The sequence below is a fragment of the Anarhichas minor genome, unplaced genomic scaffold (genome assembly GCF_050575085.1).
Source record: "Anarhichas minor isolate MPS153535 unplaced genomic scaffold, ASM5057508v1 ptg000043l, whole genome shotgun sequence".
NCBI lineage: Eukaryota > Metazoa > Chordata > Actinopteri > Perciformes > Anarhichadidae > Anarhichas > Anarhichas minor.
Genome location: NW_027466489.1, coordinates 2339769 through 2353523, shown reverse-complemented (window position 1 = coordinate 2353523; position 13755 = coordinate 2339769). Strand labels below are relative to the sequence as shown.

General features: G+C 41.2%; 1 protein-coding gene across 1 annotated transcript in view; it reads left to right on the top strand.

Moving 5' to 3' along the window:
- The window catches only part of srgap3 (SLIT-ROBO Rho GTPase activating protein 3), a 50759-nt gene that overhangs the window by 941 nt on the left and 36063 nt on the right, over positions 1 to 13755 (top strand). The window contains exon 2 of the mRNA XM_076110933.1: positions 11420 to 11615. Within this exon, the coding sequence (XP_075967048.1) occupies positions 11420 to 11615 (196 nt within the window). The remainder of the gene's footprint in view (positions 1 to 11419; positions 11616 to 13755) is intronic.

The window sequence follows — 13755 nt, the reverse complement described above, 5'->3', positions numbered from 1 at the left end:
TTGTGAAGAAACAAGATGATAAATAATGTATTCAAAGTATTTGTAGGGAGCAACCTATGAAATACAGGCCACCCAAATAAACAACCACTTAATACATAAAGTGACAGTTTATTCTGCTGTGTGGTGTAAAAATGACGGAGGCATACTGTACATACAAGCAGAGTAGACTGGTTATGGTGCAGACAGTTCCCTAAGTGGAGCTGGGGTTCAGTTTCAAGGCCCTGGACCCATTACTGGCACTCTCAGTGGTTTTACTAATGTTACGCCTCAGGGGCTTCAGCTGATCATCCCCCGAGTCTTGTACAAGTCCAGACCTTTGGATGTGTGAGCCGTTGAATTTGCAGGATTCACATTCTTCTTTGTGTTGATTGTTGTGATTCAGCTGCTAGTCCTACCAAATAGACTTTCTGTGCCTCTATAACCTTAGCTTTGTCTCTTGGCATGTGCCGGTCATTCAGAAAATTGCATGTCTTGTTTCTGCCAATATCTTATTCTGCTGCTCTCGACTTTACTCCAGGCCATTTCTTTGGTAATTCAGACATCAATTATTCATCTTAGATCTCACTGAGCCATGGGAGAATTACTCTTGTTTCATAGAGCCGGGCCCTGTGTGCTGCCTCTTTGCATTAGACGGGGCCCTTGAACTGTGGGGGTACGAAGTGAATGTTAATTTATGGAGAATGCTGCTTGTTTCTCATTCACAGCTGGTGTGTTGCATTGCCTACAGACACGGAGGGCTCTGCTCCCGACATCCACAACCTCACATCAATGGCAATGTTATGAATCGAAGCCGGCAGTGAGCGAAGCGTAATGAAATTCAGATTGGAAATTGCACTTGTCTTACTCTGAGTTATTGCTTTATGGTTAATGTGTACATGGCAGAAGGGGCCAAATCATCAGTGTGTCATTGATTGGTCCATAACAAGATCGCAGGGTTTCTTTATTATGTATGAGGTCTAATAAAAAAACAAAAATCACTTGGTTTCAGCAACAAAGAAGAATGCTGCCAGTACTTTGGCTATGGTGAAATATTGTTATCTTAAATATACTGGCTGCAAGTGTTATAATATAGAATTTACTTCCTCTGTTGCAGTGTAAGAAACCACTCTGCTAAAATCTTAACCCACGGTCATTCATGAATTTTTGACAACCCTTGAGGCTCTCTCCCAAAGCCGAGGTCTCTGAAGAACCTTCGGAGATGGTGTTCACTTTATTCAAGCGGTTCAGCCGGCAGATCCTGCATTAGCATGTGAATAGAGAGGGTTCATACACTGAACAGAGAGAGGCTGACTGAGGAGCTTGAACTCTGTTTTGGAGCTTACCACCGTGTGTTTGCTGGAGAGCAGCTCTCCCTCCTCCTGTTTGCCAGTTTAAGAGGCAGCTTGTGAAGTGTTCCTCCCCGGGCTCAGCCATCAGCAGCTGTTTGACATTTAAGCTCCAGGTTTGAGACTGAAATATAGCTGCAGTATAAACTTCCACATTTCCTGCAGTATTTAGGAAATAAAAGTCGGTGTGATCATTGCTTTAACTAGTTGGCTTAGTTTGATAGCAGTCTTTTCCTAGATGTAACTATTGTCTGACTCAGACACGACCACGACAGTCATTACCCGCGCTGACACCAATACACCCACGCACAAAGACGGGCATACAGAAAGACAGGCACATAGTGTTTGAGAGGACGATCAGTTTTAATGTGATGGAATTCACACAAGGCTTCATTTACTTTCACTTGTTTTTCCTGTAGGCAGGAGGAAATGAAGGCAACTGCTCTTGGAAATTGTTCAGTGTCCTCCAGATGTACTCATTAATGTCCGGCCCTTCCAGCCACGCACATACACAAACACACTTGAGGTGACACTGAAAAGGAAGCAGGGCTTTTTCACCTCTGGATTCAGGTTTCTTTTTGTTGCTATAGTTCCTTTCTGCCGGACTAAATGCAAACAAGTTTAACCTCTCAAGCAGACCAAATAAAATCCTGAAAGTAATTTGATCAACATTCATTTCCAACCAGTCCTGTCACAGGCTCTGCATGTATTTTTCAGAAACCACACTTCTCACCCCTTATATGAAAATAAAACTTCAGTATGTCTTGTCTGATAGAATGATCCTACTAATAACCTGAAAAGGTGAGTCAGTTTGATAAAATGCTGATGATGATTGTGTGAGACACTAGGTGTGTCTGCGTGTTTGTTGTTGCTCCAGGCTACAGACAGCTCTGCTGAGGGAGATAAACGTTAAAATGTAAAAATGTGTCCGTCAATTGATGCTGGTAATTTTGTCAAGATCAGAGCTTGTTACCATCATGGTGGGATTTGGTCAGTTAGCTATCAACATCCTGCTGGGCAACATGAAGCGGGCTGTGCAGAAACTGACATGTTGGGAGTTGGGAGAGAAATGGTCGCATTGACTCACCGGCAGCTTGTTTGGCAAAGCTGCTGCTGACTGAGAGAACATTTGAAAATAACAAAAAACATCTACTAGCTATTTAGACATAATAATCTTTAGTGGGGCAGCTTGTGTGTTCTTTGGTCCAATAGATTTTGGGTTTCATTAAGGGTTGGTTTGTTTGTGCTGTGGAAGTGACTAGTCAAACAAACGGGCAGCTCAAATTGCTCTGTTGCTGAGTTAAGATGGTGTGATTTCATTCTATAAATAGACACTGAAGTGAAGTTAATGGAAAAGTTTGACACTTGATACTGCTCTTGTGTGTGTAAGATAACTATGAAGCTACCTCCAACAGCCAGTTAGCTTAGCATAAAGACTGAATACAGAAGGAAACAGGTAGCCTGCCCCTGGCCTACCAGCATCTCTAAAGGTCACTAATTCACACATCTCGTTTAGTCCATAGACTGTGTTTAATATGGACATAGTCCTCGTGACTTCGCCTGAAAGATTTCTGAAGAGCCGTTGTGAAGCTCGTGGCTCCGGCTATCGCTACAGTTTATGTGGGTCTATGTGGGTGGTGCAGCAGAGGAAACATCTAGTGGCGAACGACTTGAGACCACCCACCTGTCACTCAAAGCAGCCACGCCCTTCATTATGCACACATTTAAGCCTTAATGTACTTTAAACAGATGAGTTGTATAAAAATCCCCCCTTTTCATGAATAGGAATATAAGCTATAGAGACCTAAACTGTTTTTTGTACCAGACTGTAAACATGTTTATTTCAGCTGAATGAATGCATGGGGGGTTATGGGGATTGACTCGCTGTTGGAGTCAGCCTCAAGTGGCCATTTGAGGAAAGCAGTTTTTGACACTTCCATGTTGGCTTCATTTGTCAACAGCGGAGGTTGCTGCTTGATTTAATCCACACACAAAAATGTAAATGATTGTGTGTGCTCTTGCTAGTTTTTTTTCTCTCTTCCAGTCTTTATGCTAAGCTAAGTTAGCCGAAGATTGCTTCATACTTAATGCACAGACATCAGAGTGGTATCAATCCTCCTATTTAAGGCAAGAAAGTAAATAATTGTGTTTGCACACATGTTGTACTTTTCTTTTAAAGTTTTTTGTACCTACATTTTATTAACAAAACTTCAGAGGAAAGCAGAAGTTTGACAAAATGTGTCTTTGTTATGGTGGTAAAAGAGGCAACATGTCCACATACAATATCTTAGACTCAGACTAAGTGTGACAAAGATGATAAGAGGTCACCTGTGGCTGTTACCATTTAAATGATACTGGCAGATCACCAGTTTCATGAAAAGCTGATTATCTCTCAAATCCTTGTGAAACAGACAGAACAAACTCTCAATTTATCAAGTGGCAGCTGCATTCGTGAGTTCATGAGTTTACAGAGACCAGAGAACTCTGGTGGCAGACTGCAGGATGATAGCTCAGTATGACATGAATATATTGGTTTTTTTTAAGACAGTCTCTGAATTTTTTTTTTTTCTGGTTTGTGTGCTAGCCTTGATAAAGTAGACAAAGGGTCATTTAAACAGAACACACACACATTCATTTTCTTGGTTATTTGGTGCCAGTCAGTGCATGAATTCACATCTCCTTTTATTCAGTTGTGTATGCTGAATGAATCAAGACTGTCTGGAGAAGTGTAGCTGTCAACACCATGATTGTATTAAAAGTCCAGTAATGCACTGCTGTTTGCTGGAGGACTGAAACCTAGTTACAGGGCTGTTACACTTAAATTTAATTCAAATCAAGAGCGATAAGACCAAGCATGCATTGAATTTGTAAGTTATTGAATGAATGGATATGTTTTTGACATACAAACCTTATTTTCTGAACCAAAATAGCAAAACTTTAAATCTGAATTTAAATGGTCTTGAGCTTTGAATACACCCAGACTTTGCCATTAGAGATTGACACTAAAGGCAGGAGAAACTCTACAAGCTCAGGTCGAAGTGATAAGAGTGTTTCGGTTCAGTCCTCAGTAACTTTATAATGTGACATTATGTAGTAAAATAGTATATAGTGTCAGCGTGCTCTCTGTATACATTTAAAACGTTTGAATGGATTTTGACTATGTTTGTAATTGTTTTCTTCTTAAATGCCACAATTTTAAACTGTTATTATTTTATCAATAAACAAAAACGTTTTTTTGATCGTCTCAAAAGCTTCACAATGTGAGAGAGGTCATTAACCGGCAGTTCAGTTGCTCCCTTTATTGCCTGGCAAATAGAAAATGACAGGAAATTATGAAATGATTTGGCTTTATTACCCAACAAGTATCCATGGTGAGATGAAGCAATAGTTGATACAAAAAAAATGAATTAATAAACAAACTTCCTGCTGAGAGACTGTAACCTTAGAAACAGAGAAAACAGGGCAGTTGTGTAAAAAAGAACCCCCCAACGAGAGGATGAAGAAGTGACTATGTGATGAAGTAATTAGTTAAGTTCTTCTAGTGCAGGCTTGGGACCTGCTAAATTAACTTTATTAGGCACCGGTGAAGTGCAGGTCCCACTATAGACTTTAGATAATTAAAGAGTGTACCTATTTGCAGCTCACAAATCCCTCTCACCCACCACTGTTGGTAGAAATAGAAGCAAAAATGGCACAGGCTCAGTATTATTAGGAGCGCAAAAAGGAGTGGCATTTTGTTTTATCTGCTTTAAGTATTAATTTACTGTAAGGCTGCTAATGATTATTTGAAATGTATTAAGTTTATTTATTTAAAACCACAATCTTCCTCAAAGCCCAAGGGTGTGTCTTTGAATTGCTAGTTTTGTCTGACCATCAGTCCAAAACCTGAAAGATATTCAGTTTATTGTCACATAAAGCTGCCAATCTTATATGGTATGTAGCTGATACAGTTTACTGTAATTTGCAGAATATGAAGTCAGAATGTGCAGAATATGAGGAGCTCCTTTGGTTGTGACTCACCAGAGTTTTTAAAACTATAAACTCTGCTCTCTGTTTCACCTACTCGAGCCGATGAAGAGACGTCCTTGGTTCATAAATGCATTTCAAACTTCCAGTGCATTTGTAAATACCATATGCTGTGGGAGTATTTATTTTAATTTGAGGCAACCAGAAGGAAATAGTGAAATGAGTTTGAGTGCTTTGATCAGTGGACACCTTGTCAGCTTTGCAATTGTATACCACGTCTCAGTGCATACATCCCTACGTGCAGCCTCACTCTATGCTGCCAGCCGTCCACATCCATCAGACTGCACCACTCCTCCAATAAGCTGCTCCCTGGGGACTGGTGCACGCCTGTGTTGCCATGGAGACACCTCTCAGCCTGGTCCTGCCGTCCTGGATCCTGGATACAGCAGTGATGGGCAGCGAGACTCTGAAAGGGCGTGTTTCCGCTTGGAGTTTTACATGCTCGGGCTTCTCTGAAGCGGCAGACTCGTGCGACGTGATGACGATGCAGCCGATACAGAGGAAGTCTGGGACGAATTTCCTCTACTTGCATTGTGAAGCAGAGCAAAAACTGGTCGTTAATGTTTATTTTATTGTCATCAGGAGTGTTTTTTTCCTTCAAAGCAGTGGGGCTGGAGGTTTATTACAGTTTAAGAGATTCAATGAGCTGTTTATCATCTAGCTTATTATCACTGACAGGAAGCAGTTGCCTAATGGCGTTCATTTTCAATAAGAGACTAGAAGGTAGTGGAAAAATTGCTTGAGACAAGCTCATTTGATTGATTCTTAGGTTGACAGAACAGCCAGTGGAAAATCCAATAAACCAGCAGATAATTAGGAAGGAGGATTAGGAGTGAGGGACGACCCAGAGACTGACAGCTGACATCTTGCTGTAGGACGCTCCGTCGGTTCACCTCTGCTCTGCCATTGATTGGTCTCAGCTCCTGTTGTCTTATCTTTGAGTACATGTGCTGCAGCAGCCTGGCCTAATGAGGGAACAGGAGAGAGACAGAAAGAGAAGAACCTGCACTGACATCAGGAGTATGCCCTCATGAATCCAAAAATTGCATTAATCATTAGGGATTTAAAAAAAAAGAACAGAGAAGTAGGGGGATTAGTTCAACGACTGGAACTTGTATTATAAGACTCAGTGCAAGGCACAGAGAGAGAGAGTGAATTAAGGTCTGGATAAGGGTTGCGTTTGTCTGTGTGTCTGCGTTTCTTGTGAATTTGGCTCTGCAGTGTAGAGCCCAGATACTGCAGAGCTGACTTGGGGATTAGGTTCGTGAAATTTGGCTCAGAGTGGCTTTTGTCTTGTGTGTGTGTGTCTACACACAGTATGTGTGTCTTACTGCATGGTGATGTGAACACCTAAAGATGTCATTGTCAAAGTGTTTAATACCTTCTGAGGCTGGTTATGATTTATAATTTATCCCAATTACACAGAGACATGTAGTTCTTTCCTCCACAGTCATTGCACCAGTATCCAAAAACATGAAGTGGAATCTGTACTTCTCATAGATTCAGTGAAACATTGACATGCATGCTAAACGTGCCTGCAAAATCTGTAGAGCAGACACATATACTGTCAAACCCATCAATATGTAAGATCAATTTTAGCCTTATTGCCCCGCAGTGAAGTGATCCATCCCTCCTGTTCCTTCTCTGGCAGCTTAAACAGCAGACTTGCATTAAAACGCTGCAGGTGCAGGTTAATTTGTATGAGATGATAAGAAATGACTTGTTCTAAGCCCATAAATGTATCCATAATGCATCAGAGCCAATGATACCCTCTAAGTGCTGAGGAAAGGTCAACAGTCCTTTTTTAGTGAGGATCAGTTTTACATCTGTAGGGGAAGTTGTTGACAAGTTTTTGCACTAAGCTGCATTTTGCCTGAGGGAGACAAAAACACAAAACATTACAGATATTGCGAGTTCTGTTGATCAGAGCAACTCTCCCCATCTAGGTTATAAAATGTTTGTAGTTTTGAGAACAGAGGCTGAATTCAGCTCGAGCAACAACGGATTTCTACAGTCAGTAGAAACTTTTCAAACCTCACTTACTGCATTATCAGTTTCTCTGATGTCCATCTGCATTGTCCAAACACTCAAACATATCTTTGACATTTCACCGATCTCTAAATATAACACCTTGCATGAGAATTGAGATGGAGGCTCTCATTGGATGCATCTGGTCTCTGTGAACCAAACTTTGTGCAGATACTTTGCATGAGGTGAGTGTTCAGTTCACAAACAAGTTTGGGAGGAGTGCAATTCCAGTAGACAGTTCAGTTCATTCAACCTTTGCTAGAAACATCACCATACGGTGCTTTAACACAGCTGCCAACACAGGGTTTTGTCTGTGAGGGTCAAAGGTCAGGAGTCTTCAACATCCCACTATTGTTTTCAGAGGGCTTCCTGTGTGTCCACTGTGCTTTCAATTCCTGTCCTTTTAAACGGTGAAGGGGAGATTATGTTGTGGAGCAAGTGTCCAGTGGAAGGGGACGGGCTCTTCATGACGATATATACTGTCTGCTCTCATAATACGTCATATACAGAATATGTCATACTGAACGTTGTGATTCACAGAGCGGCAGCAATGGAGGCAATTTTTCATTGCATGTAACTGAACTGGTTGCAAAAAGGGCAAAAATGGCAGAGCAGGAATCTAATTGTATTGTACTGTCACAAGTTCCTCCAATATAGGCTGTATAAAAGTATCCTTGAAACAAATAATTTTGGCCTTAATATTAGCCATCAAGGGTTTGACCATATTCCAGCTGCTCCAGTCTCACCCCCCCCCCCCCCCCCCCCCCCCCCCTTTCTCTCTCTGCCTAACTTATATTTCTGTGTAGATGCTGGCGCAGAGGTTACGCAGAGCCTTAAGTATGGTTTGCCAAGCACGTAGAGAGCTGCATATGTGCCGAGCACCTCCTGAATAATGTCACTACGCACCTGCACCGCAGACGTTTGATTGGACATCAGAGCTAGGAAATTCATTTTTTGGACAACTACCATCACATCCTGTTCCAACAACAACACCTTTATTAAATCTAAGCACAAGAGCTCCTCCTCATCATCCAACTCTTCCATGTTTCTTTCCAGCCCTGGAGTTTTGTTGGGCCAAACTTAAATGGAACTGTTGAATCACGTTTATCACATAAATTAATGACCACCTGACAAAGGATTTGAAAACCGCGAGTCCAAACCAAAAAGAAATAACATGCTAAGCACAATCCACTGCAGTACTATGTGTGCCTGCCGTGTGTGAGAGGTGCCGGCACATAACACATAGACGCACAGCCGCAGGAGTATAAATCAAGCTGAAAGTGGGGCATCCATGTTTAGCATCTTTACACAGAAATATGTGGGTTTAAAGCCTTGTTGCATGTCAGAGAGGAATGAAGGTATGAGGTGGTGGCTGTATACTGAGGTTATGTATAGATCATATAGAAAATGTGAGGTCTCTAATATCATACATAAATCTTTTTAAAGGCACTTGATGCGTTTGAACCAGTTACCATTCTTGAAAGCAATTAAGGCATGTCGTGTGTCAAACTACTCACTGTGTGTTTTATCTACGCTGTAAACGCTGATCTTTTTATTTCTTCACTTCATGGTAGCAAATCAGAGCAGAATCAAATACGGACATCAGAAGGATTTCTTTAGTCAAGGAGTGTAATAATAGTGCACAGGACTTATGTTGGTGGTGTTTAAAGAAGAGAAACAATCATTTTCACTTTAGCTTCAGGCCGACATTTACATTCTCCTGAGATTGTAAAGAACCACAGAGGGGTCCCTCACTTTGTCTAAACCGCAGCCAGTGAAGCAACTCAAAGAGCTGGGACTACTTAGGGAATAATTCTCCAATTGCTCATGGTTTCTGAGAGGGAAGGGCACACTACTGGTGTGCGTGACCTATTTTTCCAAACTCATCTGACAAATGTAGCGCTGCAGCTGCTGGTTCAGAGTTCCCTTTTCGTGAAAGACTGTTTTCAAAAGTCCTCCCTGTCACTCATGCACATCGGTGTCACATTTTCCTGGGGCACTTCTCTCGGCTCGCCTGCTTTGCCACTGTTTTTCTGTTTTTCTCTTTTACAGAAAAATAACAAACACTGCATGCAGGGAACGTAACTGCATGTCTGCGACAGCCAGTCAATTCTGTCAGGACTGAAGCAGTCAAGTGGTATCCCTCCCTGAGCTCTGGTTCCGGGCTCCCACTAAAAACGGAGTTTTAAGCTGTCAGCGCTGGAAGGGAGAGGGAGGCCCCCTGGATGAAGTGGAGGGCTGGGACAATGGTTAACCACAGAGTGAAGCATGCCGCTCGAGACTGAGGCTAGGCGGCACGACATCACAGGGAAAGAGAAGGCTCGCCCCCAAGACATCACTGTTTCAGTTCTAAATGGCAAGCTTCCCCACGCAGTGAGAGCCTGCATATATCCACAAGGAGGGCTTGGCTGACCAAATTACACCCTCAGCAGCAATGGAAACACAGTCTGTGTCACTGCAGCGGTTTCACCATTCAGTCAGCAGTTCATCTGCCATGGCTCGGATATGTATAAAATCCATCCTTAGTCCTTGTTTGTTTTAGGGTTATAGCTTGCAATGACTCAAGATGTTGTAACTCAAGATGTTACAACATGCAGTGACTTACATTAAGGAAGTTGCTTTTTTCCATTGCTGCGTTCAAGTGCTTTACCACGCAGACCTTTTGAAGGCGGAAGTAAAGACATAAATACAAAAAGTCCTTTTGAGTGGAGGAAAAGCTTGAAAAGCTGGTAAATAAATTCTGTGCAAAGCATCATGTGATAGATTGCGTAGAAATCAAAATTAGACCATTTGGGCGTCAAACTGGGAAACACAAGATTCCAAGGGAGGATTTCTGTCATGCCTTGTCATGCCTTGTCAATACGAGATGATCAAACAACATTTTGGTTTCTAATAAAAGTTGCTCATTAGTTCAGGAGCTTTCTTTCCTCTTGAGAAGTGACACCACTCATCCTGTTTGCAAGCGCTTCTTCCATCAGGATGTGTTTCTGTTCTGCTAAATAGGCCTTTCTCTGTTCCTCAGCAGAGGCATTATTGTTGCTGATGACAGCACTACAAAGAGGAATCAGGTTTCTCTCATGGGTTCCCACTGGCATGAAGGATCTGTAGTCTGCCTGGCAGCATCAGGTTCCTCTCTAGGAGAAATGTTACTCTTGTACTCGCTCCAAGTGGGAGAATGCATTAGCTTCTCATTAAATCAGTTTTATCTCCACAGTAGGTCCACAGGTATCATACAACATGGGTCATCTTACAGCTTGGCATGGAGCCTCACTGGTCCTTCCCAGTCTCTGCTATAGACGCTTGATGTTGCTGCTGGTCTGAAGGAGCGAAATTAAATAGCTGTGAATAACAGCATTTGATGATTGTTATTTGCGTGTTAACCAAAAATGTGATATACCATAAGATTATTGATGATTGATTTACCAGCCCTGCTTGGCTTGTGTAAAGGTTTTTCTCTGTGTGACGGTGACATGTAGCATGTTGTGCTATAATGCATCTCAGGTAACGTAAGACAAGCTCAAGCTCTTCACATATTTCCCACGGGATAGTGCTCACTGCATCAGTCCCATCTTAGAGGGTTGATCAAAACGATGTTCTTTCAATTGATTATTACTGTGTCAATCTGTAGGCAGCATTTTTCTCAAGATTGCCGTTTGGTACAGAAGTCATTACACAGCATTTTGTTGCATGCTGAGTCACCATGACAGATTTTGAGGAAAACATGCTTCACAGTGTTTCTTGAGTATTTTCTTATTTTTCTGTTAGTGGCTGATTGATCAATCTAAATTGTCTTATTATGTGTCATATTTGTCAATCAACATGATATGCCTGCACGGTTTCATTAAGTGTCAAAGCAGAAAACCATCCTTCAACATGAAATGAGTACGTGGAAGACAAATACCTCAGAAAAATGTTCTTCAAGGGGAAATAATGATAATACACTTCATAATATGCTTGACAGGTTGTTAATGACCAAGGCATGCTGTAACAGCAGCATAAACAGTCGACTCACCATTTTTGTTTTCTGTTTTGTTGGACAGAGATCCGTAACCAGCTGGTGGAGCAGTTCAAATGCTTGGAGCAACAGTCTGAGTCTCGTATCCAGCTGCTGCAGGACCTGCAGGAGTTCTTCCGCCGCAAAGCAGAGATTGAACTGGAATATTCACGCAGCTTAGAGAAATTGGCCGAGAGGTTCTCCTCTAAGATCCGCAGCTCCAGGGAACACCAACAGTTCAAGTGAGTTTCCCTCGCTGCCGTTCAGCCACTTGCTGATGAAACGGTGTCTGTGCATCAGACAGGTTGTGTGAAAAGCCATTGGTTTAGTTACATATCTTTATTTATGCTTTCCAAATGAATGCTAGTCTAATGAAAAATCTGAAACGCTGACCTGATTTGCATCTCCTCCTATTTGAACCTTCACTAAAAAACTGCTGTTCTTTACTGCTATTTGATCGATATTCAATTATAGCACATTTTTAAGGAAAAAACAGAGTGTAAAAATATAGATCAAATGTTTTTTTTACCCGAAAAAATTGCAATATAGTTTCTCAGCCCTGAGTAATGACTTGCAGGAACCAAGGGCAAAATATAGCCCACAAATGACTCACCACTGCTCGATAAGCTTATTGCCATTGGCACATTAATAACTAAAGGCAACTCAACAGCATATCAACGACTGGACAGTAAGCAGGCATTGTTTAGTTTAAGTTTAAGTGAGTAAATCTAACTGAGACAATAAAAGTAATGGGGACAAAAATTAGATTTTGGGAAAATGAGGGGGACGTGTGTAGCTCATCCTCTGTGGAAATTAGGCCCTCGTTTGCGCGTTGTAGCTTGAAAGCATATTAGTTTTCCTAAGTGTTGTTTACTTTAACTAAACTGTTTTTCTGTTCGGTTTAAATGTATTTTTGTAAAGCTACTGTCCCCTTTTCCTTTCAACGTGTACCAGACCACAGGGATGTGTATGCCAAGTGACTTTATCCTCCTCTAAACACTCACTATTTATAACCTGACTGTAAGACCCAGCCCTGCTGCTAATCACAGTGCCTTGTTTGATTACAGTGCAGAACTACACAACAAAACACTCCAATATGATTATGTACTGTAAGAAAATATACATTATTAAAATTAAGCTCTCTATGACATCTTCAAAGGTCGACTGGTTCTGGCACGCTGATAAGGATGCAGTTCATTAAAGAAGTTAAATACTGTTGAGGGCTGCACATCACAAATCCAATGCACTCAGTGATGTAATCCCGCACTTAACTTTATAGAAGGAAGCTTTGAGTGAAGCTTTGTGCTTCATTATGTTTTAGAATTGCATCCATTATGTACAAATATAGCATAGTCAGTATCAGACAGAAACCTGTGGAGGTGGATATTAATTTAAAACTATGTAATTTATCCAAGGAAGGAAGTTATCAGTGAAAACAGTCAGTGTTATTGGTGCTGTATGTGTGTGCTTGACTGTTGGTGAGATGGATCTTTGTATTTGTAGGTATCACTGTATTACTGTAATGTTAAGGACTAACAAGGATGAATTAGTTGTCATGGATTAAAATGTTTTTAAGAGTGCTCAAAGTATCAACAGTTTATTGTACTAAATCTTGTAAAATGATTTTGGAGAATTATGTATAGTTATAGTATATAGTAAATCATTTCCTATTACTTTTACTTGATTTGATTATTTAACATATACTATTTTAATGAAAGAAAGTCTGAGTCTGTTGAGAGAAATGTAAAGCCAATGGTGAAGTACAAAGGCCAAAGCATAAATGGATCTTAAGGTAACAATAATTAAGTCCATTAAAGGTCATCAGCTCAAAATCAGCTCACCCGTAGCCTTGACCCATTTAGATTTACAGCTCGAGAAACACTGAAGAAAAAGAGAGATTGTCTGCACAGAAGCCACCACTATCACATTGGTACATGACTCACACAAGGCATGAAATTAAGCTCTGCCACTCCTAAAATGAAGCACCTCGGGCGAAGAGGCGAGTTTGATTCAGTCTGGAAACTAACCCAGCTGTGATCTGGCAGCAGATCTCCAACATTAATCTACACCAACATGTCGTCTTAACTCCAGCTCTGATTCTTGCAAATGGAAACTGCAGGATTGCAATTCTAACATTTTCATATTTTGAATCTTGAAATGCCTTGAAGAGGCCTGTCTGACTCTCAAATGCTCACTGGCCTGCTGCATGACAATGTTTTGCAGGACCCGGTTATTGATCATGTGATCCACATAAACAGATATACTTGCGCATCCATCCACGAGAAGCCAATTCACCATATTGAATGATGATTCAAACTGCAGAGAAGTGAGTTTAGTTATGGAGATTATTTAATGTGATTTATAAATGCCATCTAAGTGGGT